The sequence below is a fragment of the Herpailurus yagouaroundi genome, unplaced genomic scaffold (genome assembly GCF_014898765.1).
Source record: "Herpailurus yagouaroundi ecotype Mexico unplaced genomic scaffold, PumYag 196, whole genome shotgun sequence".
NCBI classification, from domain to species: Eukaryota; Metazoa; Chordata; class Mammalia; order Carnivora; family Felidae; genus Herpailurus; species Herpailurus yagouaroundi.
This window is the reverse complement of record NW_024412427.1, coordinates 1,595,218-1,610,259: the sequence shown is the minus strand read 5'-3', so window position 1 is coordinate 1,610,259 and position 15,042 is coordinate 1,595,218. Positions and strand designations below refer to the sequence as shown.

General features: G+C 54.7%; 1 protein-coding gene across 4 annotated transcripts; it reads left to right on the top strand.

The window, feature by feature from the left end:
- The first annotated feature begins 2,777 nt into the window (after positions 1-2,777).
- PCIF1 (phosphorylated CTD interacting factor 1) lies at positions 2,778-14,536 on the top strand. Of its 4 annotated transcripts, none has more exons than XM_040446897.1 (18): positions 2,778-3,194; positions 5,200-5,372; positions 5,673-5,786; positions 6,749-6,891; positions 6,982-7,106; positions 8,280-8,417; positions 8,609-8,739; positions 8,888-9,042; positions 9,624-9,771; positions 9,858-9,941; positions 10,155-10,254; positions 11,325-11,487; positions 12,158-12,330; positions 12,476-12,562; positions 12,649-12,833; positions 13,527-13,620; positions 13,723-13,898; positions 13,984-14,536. In XM_040446897.1, the coding sequence occupies exons 3-18, from the start codon at positions 5,764-5,766 to the stop codon at positions 14,210-14,212; spliced, it is 2,154 nt and encodes a 717-aa protein (XP_040302831.1). In that variant the 5' UTR covers positions 2,778-3,194; positions 5,200-5,372; positions 5,673-5,763; the 3' UTR covers positions 14,213-14,536. The 4 variants fall into 4 exon arrangements, with proteins under 4 accessions (XP_040302831.1, XP_040302830.1, XP_040302833.1 ...); XM_040446896.1 differs by having other exon boundaries at positions 5,200-5,474; XM_040446899.1 differs by lacking the exon at positions 5,673-5,786.
- Positions 14,537-15,042: the final 506 nt, after the last annotated feature.

The window sequence follows — 15,042 nt, the reverse complement described above, 5'->3', positions numbered from 1 at the left end:
TCAGCAAAGAGGCCGACACGGGGCTCGAACTCACAAACTGTGAGGTCATGACCTGAGCTGAAGTTGGACACTCAACCGACTGAGCCATCCAGGTGCCCCTGGGCTCGATGATACCTTGACCTGAGTGATGTTCACCTGGGTGTTCACTCTGTGACAAATCACTAAGTTTTACATTTCTCTCTCTCTTTCAAGGAAGTTTCACGCGCAGCGCAGAACCCAACGCAGGCCTGATGCAGAGCCAAACTCACCACCCTAAGATCAAGACCTGAGCCAGACGCTTAACCGACTCAGCCACCCAGGTGGCCTTTACATTTCTGTTTTGTGCACTTTTCTGTATGTGTGCTACTCTCAACAACAAAAAAGTGTTTCAAAAATAATGGGGCTTGCTCTAAGGTAGCAGGAATGAGGTTGGAGAGAAGAGGCTGATTTTGACTGTTGTGCAGAAAGTGAGAACAGGAAGGTGAGGGATCCTTTGGGAGGAACGAGTCTGGGGAGGGAGGTGAAAGCAAAGAGCAGTGTTTAACACTGAGTTTGAGACCTGGAAGATACTGCAGTGGAAATGCCCAGGACCATTGTGTGAGCTCAGGAAAGTCACTTTCTCAAGTTCAGAGTCCCTTCTCCACAAGAGAGGGAAGCAGTGTGGCTTCATGGAATCAGCTGTGGGTTTTAACGCTGGGAACCTTCGTCTTTAAAACCGCAGTTCTGGAGGCACCTGAGTGGCTCAGTTGATTGAGCGTCGGACTCTTGATTTCAGCTCAGGTCATGATCTCACAGTATGTGGGATCGAGCCCTGCATTGGGCCCTGAGCCGATAGTGCAGAGCCTGCTTGAGAATCTCTCTCCCTCTCAATAAGTAAACATTAAAAAAAAAACAAAAAGAAAAAACCAGTTCTGATACTTCATATAATTACTTGACCCCTGCCCCTTCCCCCAGCCTCAGTTTCCTCACGTGTGGACTTGAGATAATCATTTCTACTCTCATAGTTCTTGGAAAGGGTTACATGGTAAAACAGGGATAGGCACTTGGGATGCTTGGTGCTTTAGTTACCAATTAAGAGACTCTGAGAAGCAAATTAACGTACTTTGAAAGCAAAAAAACAGGAACAGATAGCAATCAGTACATGGTTTTCACACTCCTGTGTTAATAAGTACTAGCTGGGGAGCTTGCAAAACTAGGCCTTTTGGGGACGCCTGGCTGAGCGGAGCTTGAGACTCTTGATCTCGGGGTTGTGATTTCAAGCTCCACATTGGGTGTGGAGATTACTTAAAAAAAAAAAAATCTTAAGAACAAAAACTAGGGGCGCCTGGGTGGCGCAGTCGGTTAAGCGTCCGACTTCAGCCAGGTCACGATCGCGGTCCGTGAGTTCGAGCCCCGCGTCGGGCTCTGGGCTGATGGCTCAGAGCCTGGAGCCTGTTTCCGATTCTGTGTCTCCCTCTCTCTCTGCTCCTCCCCCGTTCATGCTGTCTCTCTCTGTCCCAAAAATAAATAAACGTTTGAAAAAAAAAATTAAAAAAAAAAAAGAACAAAAACTAGGTATTCTGTAAATCTAGAGTGACCGTATAATTTATTGTCCAAACCAGGGCGCTTTTGAGAAAGGATGCAATATTAATAATTATGCCAGGACAACAGATATAAACTATCCCAGGGAGAGCAGGACATCTGGTCCCCCCTATGTAGGTCTATGGTGGGCACCAGGCATCTGATATCCCATCAAGCTTCCCAAGTGAACTGGACTCTCTGTAAGGGCAGGATTTGGCTGCACTTACCGGGCCTATCCGGAGCAGGTGTATTTGGGGAAGGCTCAAATCTACTTGGAGAAACCCTCACAACCCCGTGAGACGTAACAGCTAACATTTATTAAATGCCAGGTCCCACACGTGCTGAGTACTTTACAGACTCCATCTCAGTTCTCGCCGGGTGGACCTCTCTTCCATTACAGGAAACTACAGCTTAAAGATGTCGAACAACTCCTTCAAGGCCACACGTCCAGGGCGGAGGATACAGGTCTGAACCAGCCAGACTCATGAGCACCCTAGTTCATACTATTTGCCTCGCGTTTTGCTGACACTCCCCCACCCCCACCCAGCTGCACGGGGCCAGGCATCATGCACACCGGAGGCTGCGCGCAGCCCAGCCCGGGTACCTGCAGTCTCTGGTTCCACTTGGGAAATGCAAGGCGAACGGCAGATGGCAACCTTGTGTTCGTCTCAAGCCACTGTTGAGGTCAGTTTACTAAGGAGGCCCGACGGAGGTGGGGCTATTGAGTCGTTTGACAGCCTCTGCCCAAGAATCCTGTAGGGAGCCGCGCGTAGGGGAACCTAGCAACTGTATCTCCTGCTGGGTATTTATGGCTGGTCTGAGGTCTCAGTGAGGCTTTGCACCGCAATTAGTAGCCATAGGTAGGTCAGTGTTGGAAGAGCCCCACTGATGCATTTTAGTTGCATTCCTAACTTCGCCAAAGCCACCTTTATTATGGCTCCCACGGCTGTTTTAAGTTTCTTCTACCCAGGAACACTTGTAACTTGTGAAGCCTCATCCTGGGAGAAGATTCGATTTGCATGCAGCCTCGACATAGAAAATGGCTGGAAAATATTCTTGACAGATGCTCAGAGAGGGTAAGCGACTGGACATCAATGACACAGCCGCGCCGGAACTAGGACCCAGGCCCCGGCTACGCCCAGAGCTGCGTCACCACAACCCCGCCCCCGGGCCGGCGTCTTTGCCGAGCGCCCGCAGGTTCCCAGCCCGCCCCGCGCCCCCCGGTGCGCACACTCAGTTCGGCCCCGTAGGTGCACCTCCCACCTAGGTCCTCCAGCCCCAGCGGGTGTGCTCGCGGGGGAAACAGAGGCAGGGAGCGTGCTTGTGAGTTCGTTCCTTCCTCAGTTCACACCCCCACAGCCCGCAAAGCTGCCCTGCCCTCCTGAGACCCGTATGGAATAGCAGGGAAGGACGGGAGGAAGGGAAGGGGCCGAAAGCAAGCAGACTCTGAAGAGTCGGCCGGTTCTGCCACACTCAAGATGGCGGCGCGGCAGCGGCGAGGTCCCTCAGAGGCGGTACCGGCGCATGCGCAGCGCGGAGTCCCGGCCCGGGACACAAGATGGCGGCAGCGGCGCTGGGGAGGGCGAGGCGGAGGCGGCAAAACGGGAGGTCGAGCAGAACGTGTAGCCGCGTCCCCTCCAGTCCGCTCCGGGCAGGTAAGAGCCCCAGGAAGCCATGGTCCCGCCGCGAGCCGCTCCGGGTTCCGGGGATCCGAAGCCGGGCTGCGGTGGCCCCTCCGGCGCTTTCCGCTCGGGGCCACCGCTTGCCCTGTCTCTGCCGCCGCCGCCATCTTAGGCCCGCGGGTGGGCGGCCGGGCCGGTAGCTTGGGTGAGGGAGGTGGGCCCGGAGAGCGCGGGCGGAGCGGCCTCTAGGGCCCCTCCGCCGCTGCCGCCGCCACCGCCTTTGTGTCGGGCTCCGACTCTGAGTCGCCTCAGCCCGGGGGCGGGAGCGCGCGGTGGGGCGGGGGGCGGAGCCCGGGAGATGGGCCGGCGCGCGCGCGCCAAACAGCCCGCCCCCGCTGGGGTTTGGGGGGAGGGGAAGGGAAAGGGTGCGCGCGCTGGCGGGGGGGGGGGTGTAGTCCCCGTCTCTTGTGGCCCCCGCGCCTGCGCATTTTGCAAGTTCTTTGACTCCGCCCTATTGGTTTGGAGGGTTCTGATTGGCACATTACTGAGATGGTCCCGCCCCGTCTTCCAATCCCGTAACCGGGTTCTTTTCCTTCAGGTGGGTTCCTCCGGTTGCGCAGATACAGTTGTTTATTAAGCTGATCGGCACTAACTGTGGTATGCGAGGGGCCGGGAAACCTCAGGATAAATAAAAACGTTATCTTAATAATAGAGTTATTTCTTACTTAAAGTGTACAATATACTAGACTCTACGTGTAGAGACCATAGAGATCGAGTCATTCCTGTTTGTAAGTCGGAACGCGCGGCAGAAGGATCTGGACCCCGGGTCTGTCCACACCCAGAGCAGGTTCTTTGGCCACCAACCCGCTGCTTCCAAATCACCTGGGAAATTAAGAAAAAAGTTTTAATCGTAAAAAATTGGAAAAGGTTTGAACTGGTGTAAAATTTGTCATCCTGTTTCCCAGTCCCACCTCTGGAGTGCGTTTAAAAAAATACAAATTCTTGTGTGTCTCCCTTCTCCATTTCTGACTCCTACGATGTGAGGTGAGGGACGGGCGGGAATCTGGATTTCTATTACAGGCCCTCTGATGGCTGTGATAACGGGTTTTGGAAACACTGCAGTGTCCCTGTTTGGCCTCACCGAGCTGGGCTGCATGTGCTGCCTGTGCATGGTTCAGCTACGTGGTGCCTCAACGTCACACGATATTTATTGGCAAAATACTTTTCAATAAAGTTGAACATGCCAAGTTATGTAATGCATTTGCATGTAACGTGTTAAAAGATTGATTCCAAGAAACGTGTTTTTTGTGGCCTCTGATCTGTGATAAGTACAGTTGACCCTTGAACAACACAAGAGTTAGGGGCACTGATCTCCAGTGCAGTGGAAAATCCCAGTATAACTTTGGACTCCCCAAAATTTCACTAATAGCCTGCAGTTAACCAGAAGCCTTTATGGCAACATAAGCAGTCGGTGAACACATGTTTTGTATGTTATATGAATTATATACTGTATTTTTAAAATGAGCTAGAGCAAAGAAAATGTTAAGAAAATCATAAGGACAAGTAAATACATTTATAGCGCTGTATCATGTTGAAAAAAAGCCATGTGTAAGTGGACCCATGTGGTTTGGACCCATGTTGTTAAGGGACAACTATATGTTCACTTTTATCTTAGGGATATTTTGGTTGATAGGAGCAGCTACACAATTTGTGGGGTCCCGTGTGCAAAATGAAAATGTGGGTCCCCTCTGTTAAAAATTTATTTAAAATTTCAAAGACAGTAACAGTGGAGCATTAAACCAGGCTTAGGGCCCTCCTCATCCCGGAGCCCATGTGACTTCAGGCGGCAAGTCCGTGAAATGTTTTGGTTTGGGAACCTTGAGAAGTACCATTTCATCCCTTGAATCCCCAGATCTCCCACAGTGTCTCCTGCCTTGTCCTGGGGGCTCCCAACTTGCTGTGTCATTGCCCCTCTTATTTTGTCCCTGCTGTGCAGCATTTCACAGGTCTGTGACTCTCTCTTCTATTTGCTCTGCAGTTGCTGATGCGAGGAGGTCCCTGGGCCCCCGTTCACTCCACTGCTGACCCGGCCACCCACCTGTGCTGAGCCTTCCTGCAGGCCTCCCCCTGCCTCTGTTGGACCCTGTGACGTGGGGGTCCACCTGGTTGGAGAAGAAAACCCTCTCATGCTAGCATTGCAGACCCCAGAGGGTGAGAAAAAGAGGGACCTAGTCCAGCCTTGAGACCTGTGGGCTCAGCCCCAAGGCATCGGGAATCCCTCCTACCCAGAGAATCAAGCTTTTTCTCCCCTTGGTTAGTGGTTCCGAACCTTTTTGTTATCATGGCCCCCTTTGGTTGTATGTATGTCCTCTTGCTCCGTGCATTTTTTATCTGCCAAACTGTACTGACAAAGTAACCATTCACTTTTCTCTTTCCAAATTAACAAAGACATCTATGACTGAGTGTACAATAAAATTAATGTCCCAGTGATTCCTATGATGTCGTCAACAGCCAATCAGAGCTTCTGATCAGCATGAGATAATCAGTGTGACCACAAGGAGTTGATAAAATGTCAGCAAGCAAAGATAACTGATGGTTAAACATGGCTTCGTGCTCTTTTTGTGGGTAAATGTTTCTTTGGGTGCTGTGGCATATTGAAAACAACTTTGGGATTACCAGTTCAATCTCAGTTGGGCCCCTAGAAGTCTAACAGCCAGATTGGGAACCACTTTGGCCATTGAGGCTCGTGCTGGGTGTGCTTTGGGCGAAGGTAGTGGAGAATACAAATCTGAAGGAGCTGACCTGCTTCCTGGTAAATTTTCACCTGGGGATTAGGAAGGACTGAATTAGATGTTTCTTCTCAGTCCCACTGGTTTCTTTAGCAACAGATTGTTTCCTGCCCTGAAGTGTAGAATGAAGCAGCCAGTTAGATGCCATGGCCCACTCTGGGCTGCACTTTGTTCCAGTTAGATTTTATTGGATAGGAACAGGGGAGAGGAGGATTTACTCTTCTTTTTTGTGGGAATTGCTTCCCAAGGGCAGACCCTGTTCTGTCTTCTGTGGCACTCTGTGCTTTGTAAATATTTGCAGAATGAATGGAGTTCCTGTTGGGTCCAGGTACCATGCTGAGCACTGGAGAGAACTGGACCCAGTTCCTAGCCCTGGGAGTTCTGACAGTCTGATGGGGAGACAAATCCAGTTCATAGACCAGCCTGAGTGCTACGGTGGAGGTGTTCATGGCCCTGCGGATGGGCTCTGACCACCCAGCTTTGGGAAGGGAGAGTCTAGGAAGGCTTCCTGGAGCATGTGAACATAGTGACAAGCCAGGCAGAGAACTGGGGAGAGCGTTTCAGGCAGAAGGAGCAACAGGAGTGCACCCATTTTAACAGTTGAGAGAACTGCAACTTTGGTCCCAGGGCTCCCGTGGTACCACACTGGCCCTCCAGGACAGGACCAGAGTGACTTTTTTCAGATCTACAAGTGGTCAGGGGGGCCCTCAGTGGGTTGTAATTGGTGGGTGGGGGCTGGGGGTGGAGCTGACCTCCACACCCTGCTGGCCTAACACCCTTCGGTCCTCTGTGTGGCAGGTCCGGTGTGGGTGCGGAGATGGCCAATGAGAATCACGGCAGCCCCCGGGAGGAAGCGTCCCTGCTGAGTCACTCCCCGGGCACCTCCAATCAGAGCCAGCCCTGTTCTCCAAAGCCCATCCGCCTGGTGCAGGACCTCCCAGGTACTGGCGAGGGGCAGGGTAGGGTGGTGGGGTAGGAAAGATGCCCCAGGAGCAGCCCTGACCCTGGCCGGGTTCCATGCTTGTTTGCAGAGGAGCTGGTGCACGCGGGCTGGGAGAAGTGCTGGAGCAGGAGGGAGAACCGTCCCTACTACTTCAACCGATTTACCAACCAGTCCCTATGGGAGATGCCTGTGCTGGGCCAACATGACGTGATTGTGAGTGCCAGCCTAGGGCAGGGGTCTCAAAGCAGCTTCTGGCGTCTGGGCCTTCCCCCAAACATCTTGAGCAGCTATTATGAGCCTAGTCCTGTGTTGGGACCTGGGGATATAGTGATACACAAGAGAAGACCTATTCCCTGCTAGCAAGGAACCTGTACTCGAATAGGGGAGACTGACCTGTAAAGAGACGATTGTAAATAGTATGTGATATTGAACTACCTGTTACTGTGCCTGTAATGCAGTTGTGAGCCAAGACAGACATGGTCGTTCCCTTGTACTCTCGGGGGGCCCACAGTCTACTGAGGGGCCAGTACAATTACATTTGGCTTGTGTATGAAGAATAGTGTTAGAGTACGGCAGGGACCATGGTCCAGTTTGGGGGAGGGGAGTGGACAGGACGGGACAGGAAAGCGTCTCTTTGAATTAGCATTTAAGGTGACAGAGTTAGCAAAGAGAAAAGTTGTTAAGAGGGGAGAAGCACGTTCTAGAAGTGGAAAGGTCAGTGTGATAGGGAAGTAGCAACACGGGCTGTCTGCCAGAAACGTGGGCTTTTGGATCCCTGTCAGTTGGGGTGACCTTTTTTTTCTGGGCATAATCAAGCTAGTTGGCACTCCCGTTTTGCAGATGAAGACACTGAGGCTCAGAGATGGGAAATGATTGGCCTGAGACCTCAAGCCAGTAAGAGGCAGAGCTGGACTCAAACCTCTTAGGATCTCAGGGCCACCCTGCCTACCATCATGCTTCTTTTTGGTGTTGCCAAAGGCATTCTACCCACAGGGCCTTGCTTTTTCAAACACAAGCATTTCTTGACTCTTTCCTTTATTCCTGACTCTCTGGTATTTAAGGAATCAATGTGTACAATGTGTTTATCTCATACCAGAGGTCATGTTAAGCTGGTCATATTCACTGACTCATTTAATCGTCTTCCCAGTGGGAGGTTGGGCCTGTTTAGCAGGAGGGCCATTTTGAATGTGAGGGAATTAGGACAGGATGGAACTCCGCCAAGGTCACATGGTTGCAAGCAGCCAGTGGGACTGGAGCCCAGCGTTCTTTCTGCCTCCCAGTCTCTGAGCAGTAGGAGCAGGGGTCAGGAGGGCATCAGGATTCCGTATTACCGGGACTCCTAACCCACTGGCCCCGGTTGCAATTCTGCTGGTCTCCCTCCACCAGTCGGACCCTTTGGGGCTGAATGCGACCCCACTGCCCCAAGACTCCAGTTTGGTGGAAACCCCCCCGGCTGAGAACAAGCCCCGAAAGCGGCAGCTCTCGGAAGAGCAGCCAAGCGGCAATGGTGTGAAGAAGCCCAAGGTGAGTGCTGGCGGGCTCTGAGGACCTGGCTGGCAAGTGGCCAAGCCAGGCGGGCAGCCAGCAGCTTCCCTGCAAAGGCCGGGCAGTGGCAGGTCGGTCAGGAGCGGGGCCTGGGCACAGCTCACTGGGTTTGGCGCTGGGACCATAGGCTGACTCTCCTGACCCTGATGCCTTCTCCTTTTTTGCTCCAGATTGAAATCCCTGTAACACCCACGGGCCCATCGGTGCCTAGCTCCCCCAGTATCCCAGGAACCCCAACACTGAAGATGTGGGGGACATCCCCTGAAGATAAACAGCAGGCGGCTCTCCTCCGGCCCACCGAGTGAGTCCTTGCTATAGTCCCTTGGGGGCACGCACTGATGCGGCCTGCGTGCCTGGGAGGTGCCTGGGAGACTGGGGTGTGGTGGCAGCCAGGGCACCCCTCCTTCCCTTTCCTCTACTGTCCTCGTTGCTCTTTTCTGTGCCCCAAGGGTGTACTGGGATCTGGACATCCAGACCAACGCGGTCATCAAGCACCGGGGGCCTTCAGAGGTGCTGCCCCCGCACCCCGAGGTGGAGCTGCTGCGCTCGCAGCTCATCCTCAAGCTTCGGCAGCACTATCGGGAGCTGTGCCAGCAGCGAGAGGGTAACTGCCTCCGGGGCCCCAGAGCTCTGTTTCCACCCGCTGCGAGCAAGAACCGGGCTTGGGGAATGGTGCAGGGGAGCCTAGTGGCCCAGAGCATAGGCAGTGGATGGGGACAGGCCTGCTTGGAGCCCCAGCTCCTCTAACCGCTTCCAGAAAGGGTGGCTGGCGTCAGTAACTACAAAAGGAATCGTTAACACTTCCAGGGTGCTTCGTTTGCCAGGTATCATTTGAAGCCTTTTTATGTATCTGTGATACAAAAACAGAAGTATCTGTCCTGATGGCCTTGCTACTACTAGGAGTAAGAGGAATGGAAAGTCCTCAGTAAACTGCAGCTTTTATTAATTAGTAAATAAGCCTGCTTAACTTTGCTGGAATATAGTGTTTCTCTTTTCCCCTTTTACCCTAAGGATCATCTAACAACACCCTTTATAAAACTAGCGATTCTTAGAATATACTTTGGGAGGTGTTGCCTGGAACATGAGCTCCTGACTTAACAGGCTGTCATTCACTGTTGCACCTCCAGTGCCCACACGATGCCTCCTGTCTAAAGCCAGACCTTCACCAGCTCTTCTGTCCTGCAGGCATCGAGCCCCCTCGAGAATCCTTCAACCGCTGGATGCTGGAACGCAAGGTCGTGGACAAAGGCTCTGACCCCCTGTTGCCGAGCAACTGTGAACCGGTCGTGTCGCCCTCCATGTTTCGCGAAATCATGAATGACATTCCCATCAGGTACACCTGCGCAGCTGGGGCCAGCTAAGGGTTGTGTAGCCAGTTCTGCATCGAAGGGTCCTAACTCTATCCGTTCTCTGTCCCAGGTTATCCCGAATCAAGTTCCGGGAGGAAGCCAAGCGCCTGCTCTTTAAATATGCAGAGGCTGCTAGGCGGCTCATCGAATCCAGGTTTGCTCTCTCCTGCCCCCAGCAAGCTGGGTGTGTGATCAGAGTGGGGAGGTCCTGGGCCATGTGGCCCATCTAATGGAGTGCAGTCATTGCGCTTGGTGGCAGGAGGAGGGCTGGCTCCCAAAGGCAGAACAAGAGCCCGAATGTCAGTGCAGGTGGGGTGGGAGGAGTAAGGAGTGTGGACAGATGCCTGATAGCTCCCTCCACCGGCAGGAGTGCGTCCCCCGACAGCAGGAAGGTGGTCAAATGGAACGTGGAGGACACCTTCAGCTGGCTGCGGAAGGACCACTCTGCCTCTAAGGAGGACTACATGGTGAGTGGCCCCGGGTGAGGAGGCCTGTGGAAAGGCTCTGGGGTTGCTTCCTCCAAGAAGCCCACTCTGCCTGCCCAGGCCAGGCGGAGCCCCACAGCATCCTGTTCCTGTGCACTTCAGTAAACCTTTGATGCTCATTGGTCCCTAAACTCCTGCATGTAGAGAGGTTTGTCCAGGTTCCTGGCTCTCTCCTAAAAGACTCTCTTCGTTAAGGTTCTTAACAGAATCCCGTGCTCAGCCACACACCATAGGTAGCTTTTTCAACTTAACGTTCAGCGTCTCCCTTGAATAGATTTTTGGACACAGATTGACAGACTGCCTTTTCTGGGGTGTGTGCGCTCATCACAGTTACGAGCTGGCACAAGACTCATTTCCCTACTTTACTGTGTCCACAACAGTTCTGTTTTCTGGCCCAGACCTGTCACTTCTCTAACTGTCCACCAGCACTAGCAATGGGCTTTCTTTTCAGGACCATTTTTCACAAGAGACAAGGTTTCGCACTTCACGATAGTAACTGTACTTGACACGTAGAGTGACAAAGGTAGGTGTGCTCACTAGCCAGAGTGACTCATTTTCACTCATCACTTTCACACGTGTGATTCAGCAAAATTACAAATGCCTAGTTAAATCCTTGCAAGTTGCTAAAAGCTCAAATTTCAAATCTGCAATGACCAAGGACCCCATTTTGTAATGGTGTCTCTCCCTGATAGTTGGCAAATGCTTTATAAGCGGGGACTGTGCCTGGTTTGTGTGTTTCCCCAGCAATTATCATGGGATCTGGCACAGTGTAACCCCAACCATAGGTGCTGGCATTTATCGGACACTTGCTGTATGCCAGGGGCTTGGTAAGCCCTTAATGGGAATGATCACATTTAATACTTAAACTGCCTTATCAGGTAAGTACTGTGTGCTCCCTTAACAGTAGAGGAATTAAGATTCAGAGATGCCAAGGGACTTGTCCAAGTGACACAGCTAGTAAGTAACAGCCGGTTTCAAAGCGAGGACTGCTAGAATCCACCAGCCCTCCCTCAACAGCCACCTAGAGCCCTGATCAAGAGTGTCTCCTCCAGGACCGCCTGGAGCATCTGCGGAGGCAGTGTGGCCCCCACGTCTCGGCCGCGGCCAAGGACTCTGTGGAGGGCATCTGCAGTAAGATCTACCACATCTCCCTGGAGTATGTCAAACGGATCCGAGAGAAGCACCTGGCCATCCTCAAGGAAAACAACATCCCAGGTGAGGGGCCAGTGGCAGGGAGCCAGCTGTGATGCCGTCAACGGTGTACCCCAGGCCCTGAGTGAAGGGACAAGCAAGGCTGAGCCTCTAGGCCACAGCTGGTTTGGGCAAGCCCGTTTCTCCCGGCAGTGTCTGAGGCAGGCCCTGCTGTCTTTCGGTGCAGGGTTCCCAGCACTCCTCCAGGAACTGGAGAAGGGTTGGGAAAGGGGGAGCTGGAAGGTGGTGGACACGACAGGCCGGGGGTAAGCAGTTAGGTGGACGACTTGCAATTACAGCTGCTTTCTGCAAGCCCCGGTTCCCCCACCCTGCAGGCTAATACCCAGCCTTAGGATCATACGAGAACTCAGTGGCAATTCGAAGCGCTTGACCCAAAAAGATGCCTAAGTAGGGTACCGTAACCACGGACGTGCCACAGTTCTACTTCCACGTGGCCAACCGGGGGTTTGTGTCGGTATGCAGCATGGCGACACAGGCCACCAGTTCTTGCCCCTGGCAAGAACTTTGTTCTCAAATCATCTGAGCTGCATTCTGCTCCTCCGTGGGATTAGACTTACCTCCCTTGGTTACTGGGGTACGTGTGTGAGCACACAGGGGGCAGAGGCCGTCCGTCCGGGGTGAGGATTAGCAGAGCCGCTGCAGGGAGGCCGCTCATTGCTCTCCCTGCCCACAGAGGAGGTGGAGGCCCCAGAAGTGGAGCCCCGCCTGGTGTACTGTTACCCGGTCCGGCTGGCCGTGTCTGCGCCCCCCATGCCCAGCGTGGAGATGCATATGGAGAATAACGTGGTCTGCATCCGGTATAAGGGGGAGATGGTCAAGGTCAGCCGCAACTACTTCAGCAAGCTGGTAAGAGCTAGGGTGAAGGGGAGGCAGGTCCCCACAGGTGCAAGAAGTGAGGGCTGCCTCCTCCTTGACCCCGCGTCCTCAGCAAGAGGCCAGTTATGAGGGAGTGAGGGGCCGCTGTGTAAGGGCCTTGCTCTCTGTCCCACAGTGGCTGCTTTACCGCTACAGCTGCATTGACGACTCTGCCTTTGAGCGGTTCCTGCCCCGAGTCTGGTGTCTTCTCCGACGGTACCAGGTATGGGCCTGGGGCAGCTGGGGGTGGGCTCTTCTAGACACAGGGGGAAGGCTGAGCCCTGGAGGCTGACCCTGGCCTCTGTGTAGATGATGTTTGGCGTGGGCCTCTACGAGGGGACAGGCCTGCAGGGATCGCTGCCCGTGCACGTCTTTGAGGCCCTCCACCGGCTCTTCAGTGTCAGCTTTGAGTGCTTCGCCTCGCCCCTCAACTGCTACTTCCGCCAGTACTGCTCTGCCTTCCCAGACACAGATGGCTACTTCGGCTCCCGCGGGTGAGAGCCAGGGGCTGCTGGGACCCCTCTGCCCAGGCCCTGGAAGGGGTCCTCTAGAGCATAGATTGCACCTGGGCCAGCTACTTGGGATTGGGCAGTGTTGGGTGTAGTCCCTGCCTTCACCCCTTGCTAGCTGTGTGACCTTGGACTTCTCGCTGAACTTCGGGAGCCTGTGATAGTCCCTAACTCATCTTGTGGGTTTCTCTGTGAATAAGCCCAGGCTGGGATAGGAGCATGTGGTTCCCGGCACTGAGAGGCATGGGAAGCGGTAATTCAGAGATCATTCAGACCTCGGGGACTTTACAGACTAATGTGAGGTGTTGGAGGGGGGTGAGCATGGGTGAAAGGGGACACAGCTTCCAGTAGGAAGACCAGCCTGGGCCAGCAAGAGGGAAAGCACAGCAGCTGGGAACTCCTGGCTGTGGCTTGTGCTGTGGTGGCAGCGGGGCTCGAACTGGATCTGAGCTCCAGCCATTCCACTAAGCAGCCTGGTGGACTTGGCTGCCCAGCCCGAGCCTCTCCGTCCTCAGCACTCCAGTGGAGTCGGCCACACCTTGTCCCAGGATGAATTAAGGGTGAATGTTGGCCTGTGGCCTGACCAGGGCCATCCTTTCAACGAGGTGGGGGCGGCACCTGTTTCCAGTTGAGGGCTGGGATTCTGGCAGGACTTAGAGTGCTCACCTCCATCCCCAGGCCCTGCCTGGATTTTTCCCCGCTGAGTGGTTCCTTTGAGGCCAACCCTCCGTTCTGCGAGGAACTCATGGATGCCATGGTCTCTCACTTTGAGGTGGGTGTGCTGCTGGCGGTGGGGGTGGGGTAGGTTGGCAAGCGGGATCGCCAGCCACCCGGAGGGCAGCCTCTGATGTCCACCCCGTACCCCCTCCCACAGAAACTGCTCGAGAGCTCCCCGGAGCCCCTGTCCTTCATCGTGTTTATCCCGGAGTGGCGAGAACCCCCCACACCGGCGCTCACCCGCATGGAGCAGAGCCGCTTCAAACGCCACCAGCTGGTCCTGCCTGCCTTTGAGCACGAGTACCGCAGTGGCTCCCAGCACGTCTGCAAGAAGTGGGTGCCTGGGGAGGGCAGGGGCAGGAGGGCTGGCCGATCGGGCCGGGCCAAGCCCCACCCTGAGCTGCTCCTTTGCCCACAGGGAGGAAATGCACTACAAGGCCGTCCACAACACGGCCGTGCTCTTCCTACAGAACGACCCTGGCTTTGCCAAGTGGGGGCCGACGCCTGAGCGGCTGCAGGAGCTGAGCACCGCCTACCGGCAGTCAGGCCGCAGCCACGGCTCCAGTTCCTCGTCGTCTTCCTCCGAGAACAAGGACCGGGACTCCGGCCGCGAGCAGGGCCCCAGCCGCGAGCCTCACCCCACTTAACACATCCTGCGGGGAGGAGGAGCCCCAGGGTGCTGGTACGGACGGCTGGGACTTGGGCCTCTTGGGGCTGAGCAGACCCCAGGACCCTCCCCCTGAGGTGGCAGCAGGACTCAGGCTGCCAGTGACATAGGAAGATTATGGCTCTGCCAGGGCTCCCCCTCCCTGCCCGATCCCCTGACTCCTCACCTCAAACTCGCTCCAGCTCCCGTGTAAATAGGCCCCATCCCTTCCCTTCCTACCCACCCCCCACCCCCTCACCCATACCATCTTATTGCCACCTCGTTTCATTTGTAAAAGGAAATACAGAAGCCTCCCTAAGAACGCGTGAGGGTCTTGAGGGCAGAGAAGGCGGAGAGTCTGGAGCTAGTCCTGGGACCACACCCTCTACATTCAGGCTCACCTTCTGGACCCCTGGGCCTCCACGCCCCAGCCCCAGGATCCAGTGTCTAACTTCTCACCCTGCTGACCCCACAGTTGGGTCCCTGGTGGCCTCTGCCTGTGTCCATCGGGTCTGAAGAGTCCAGAGCCCAGCACCATCCATCTGTAAGTCCCAGACTCCCACAGCCAGGCCTGCCCTCGTACCTCTAGGGAGCAGAGGACGGGAGGCTGTGCCCAGGTAGCGAGCTAGACTCCTGCTTGACCTGCAGCCACCACAGTGAGTGAGCAGCCAGGTATGCTTCACAGTCAAGGGTCAGGAGGAAGAGCAGCTCTGAGCCACCATGGGCTTCAGGGTATGGCCTCTGTACAGACAGGCACCCGGCTGAGCTGTCCTGAGGACCTCTAGGCATGGAGCAGATGTTTCCCTGGAGCCCAGGGGAGGAAGAGGGTCT

Bases quoted from the DNA above. Each gene is read 5' to 3' on its own strand.
- PCIF1 (XM_040446897.1), top strand. From the start codon at position 5,764: ATGGCTTCGTGCTCTTTTTGTGG. The intron at 11,488-12,157 runs GTGAGGGGCCAG...CCCTGCCCACAG, and splicing joins CAAGGAAAACAACATCCCAG to AGGAGGTGGAGGCCCCAGAA. The intron at 12,331-12,475 runs GTAAGAGCTAGG...TCTGTCCCACAG, and splicing joins GCAACTACTTCAGCAAGCTG to TGGCTGCTTTACCGCTACAG.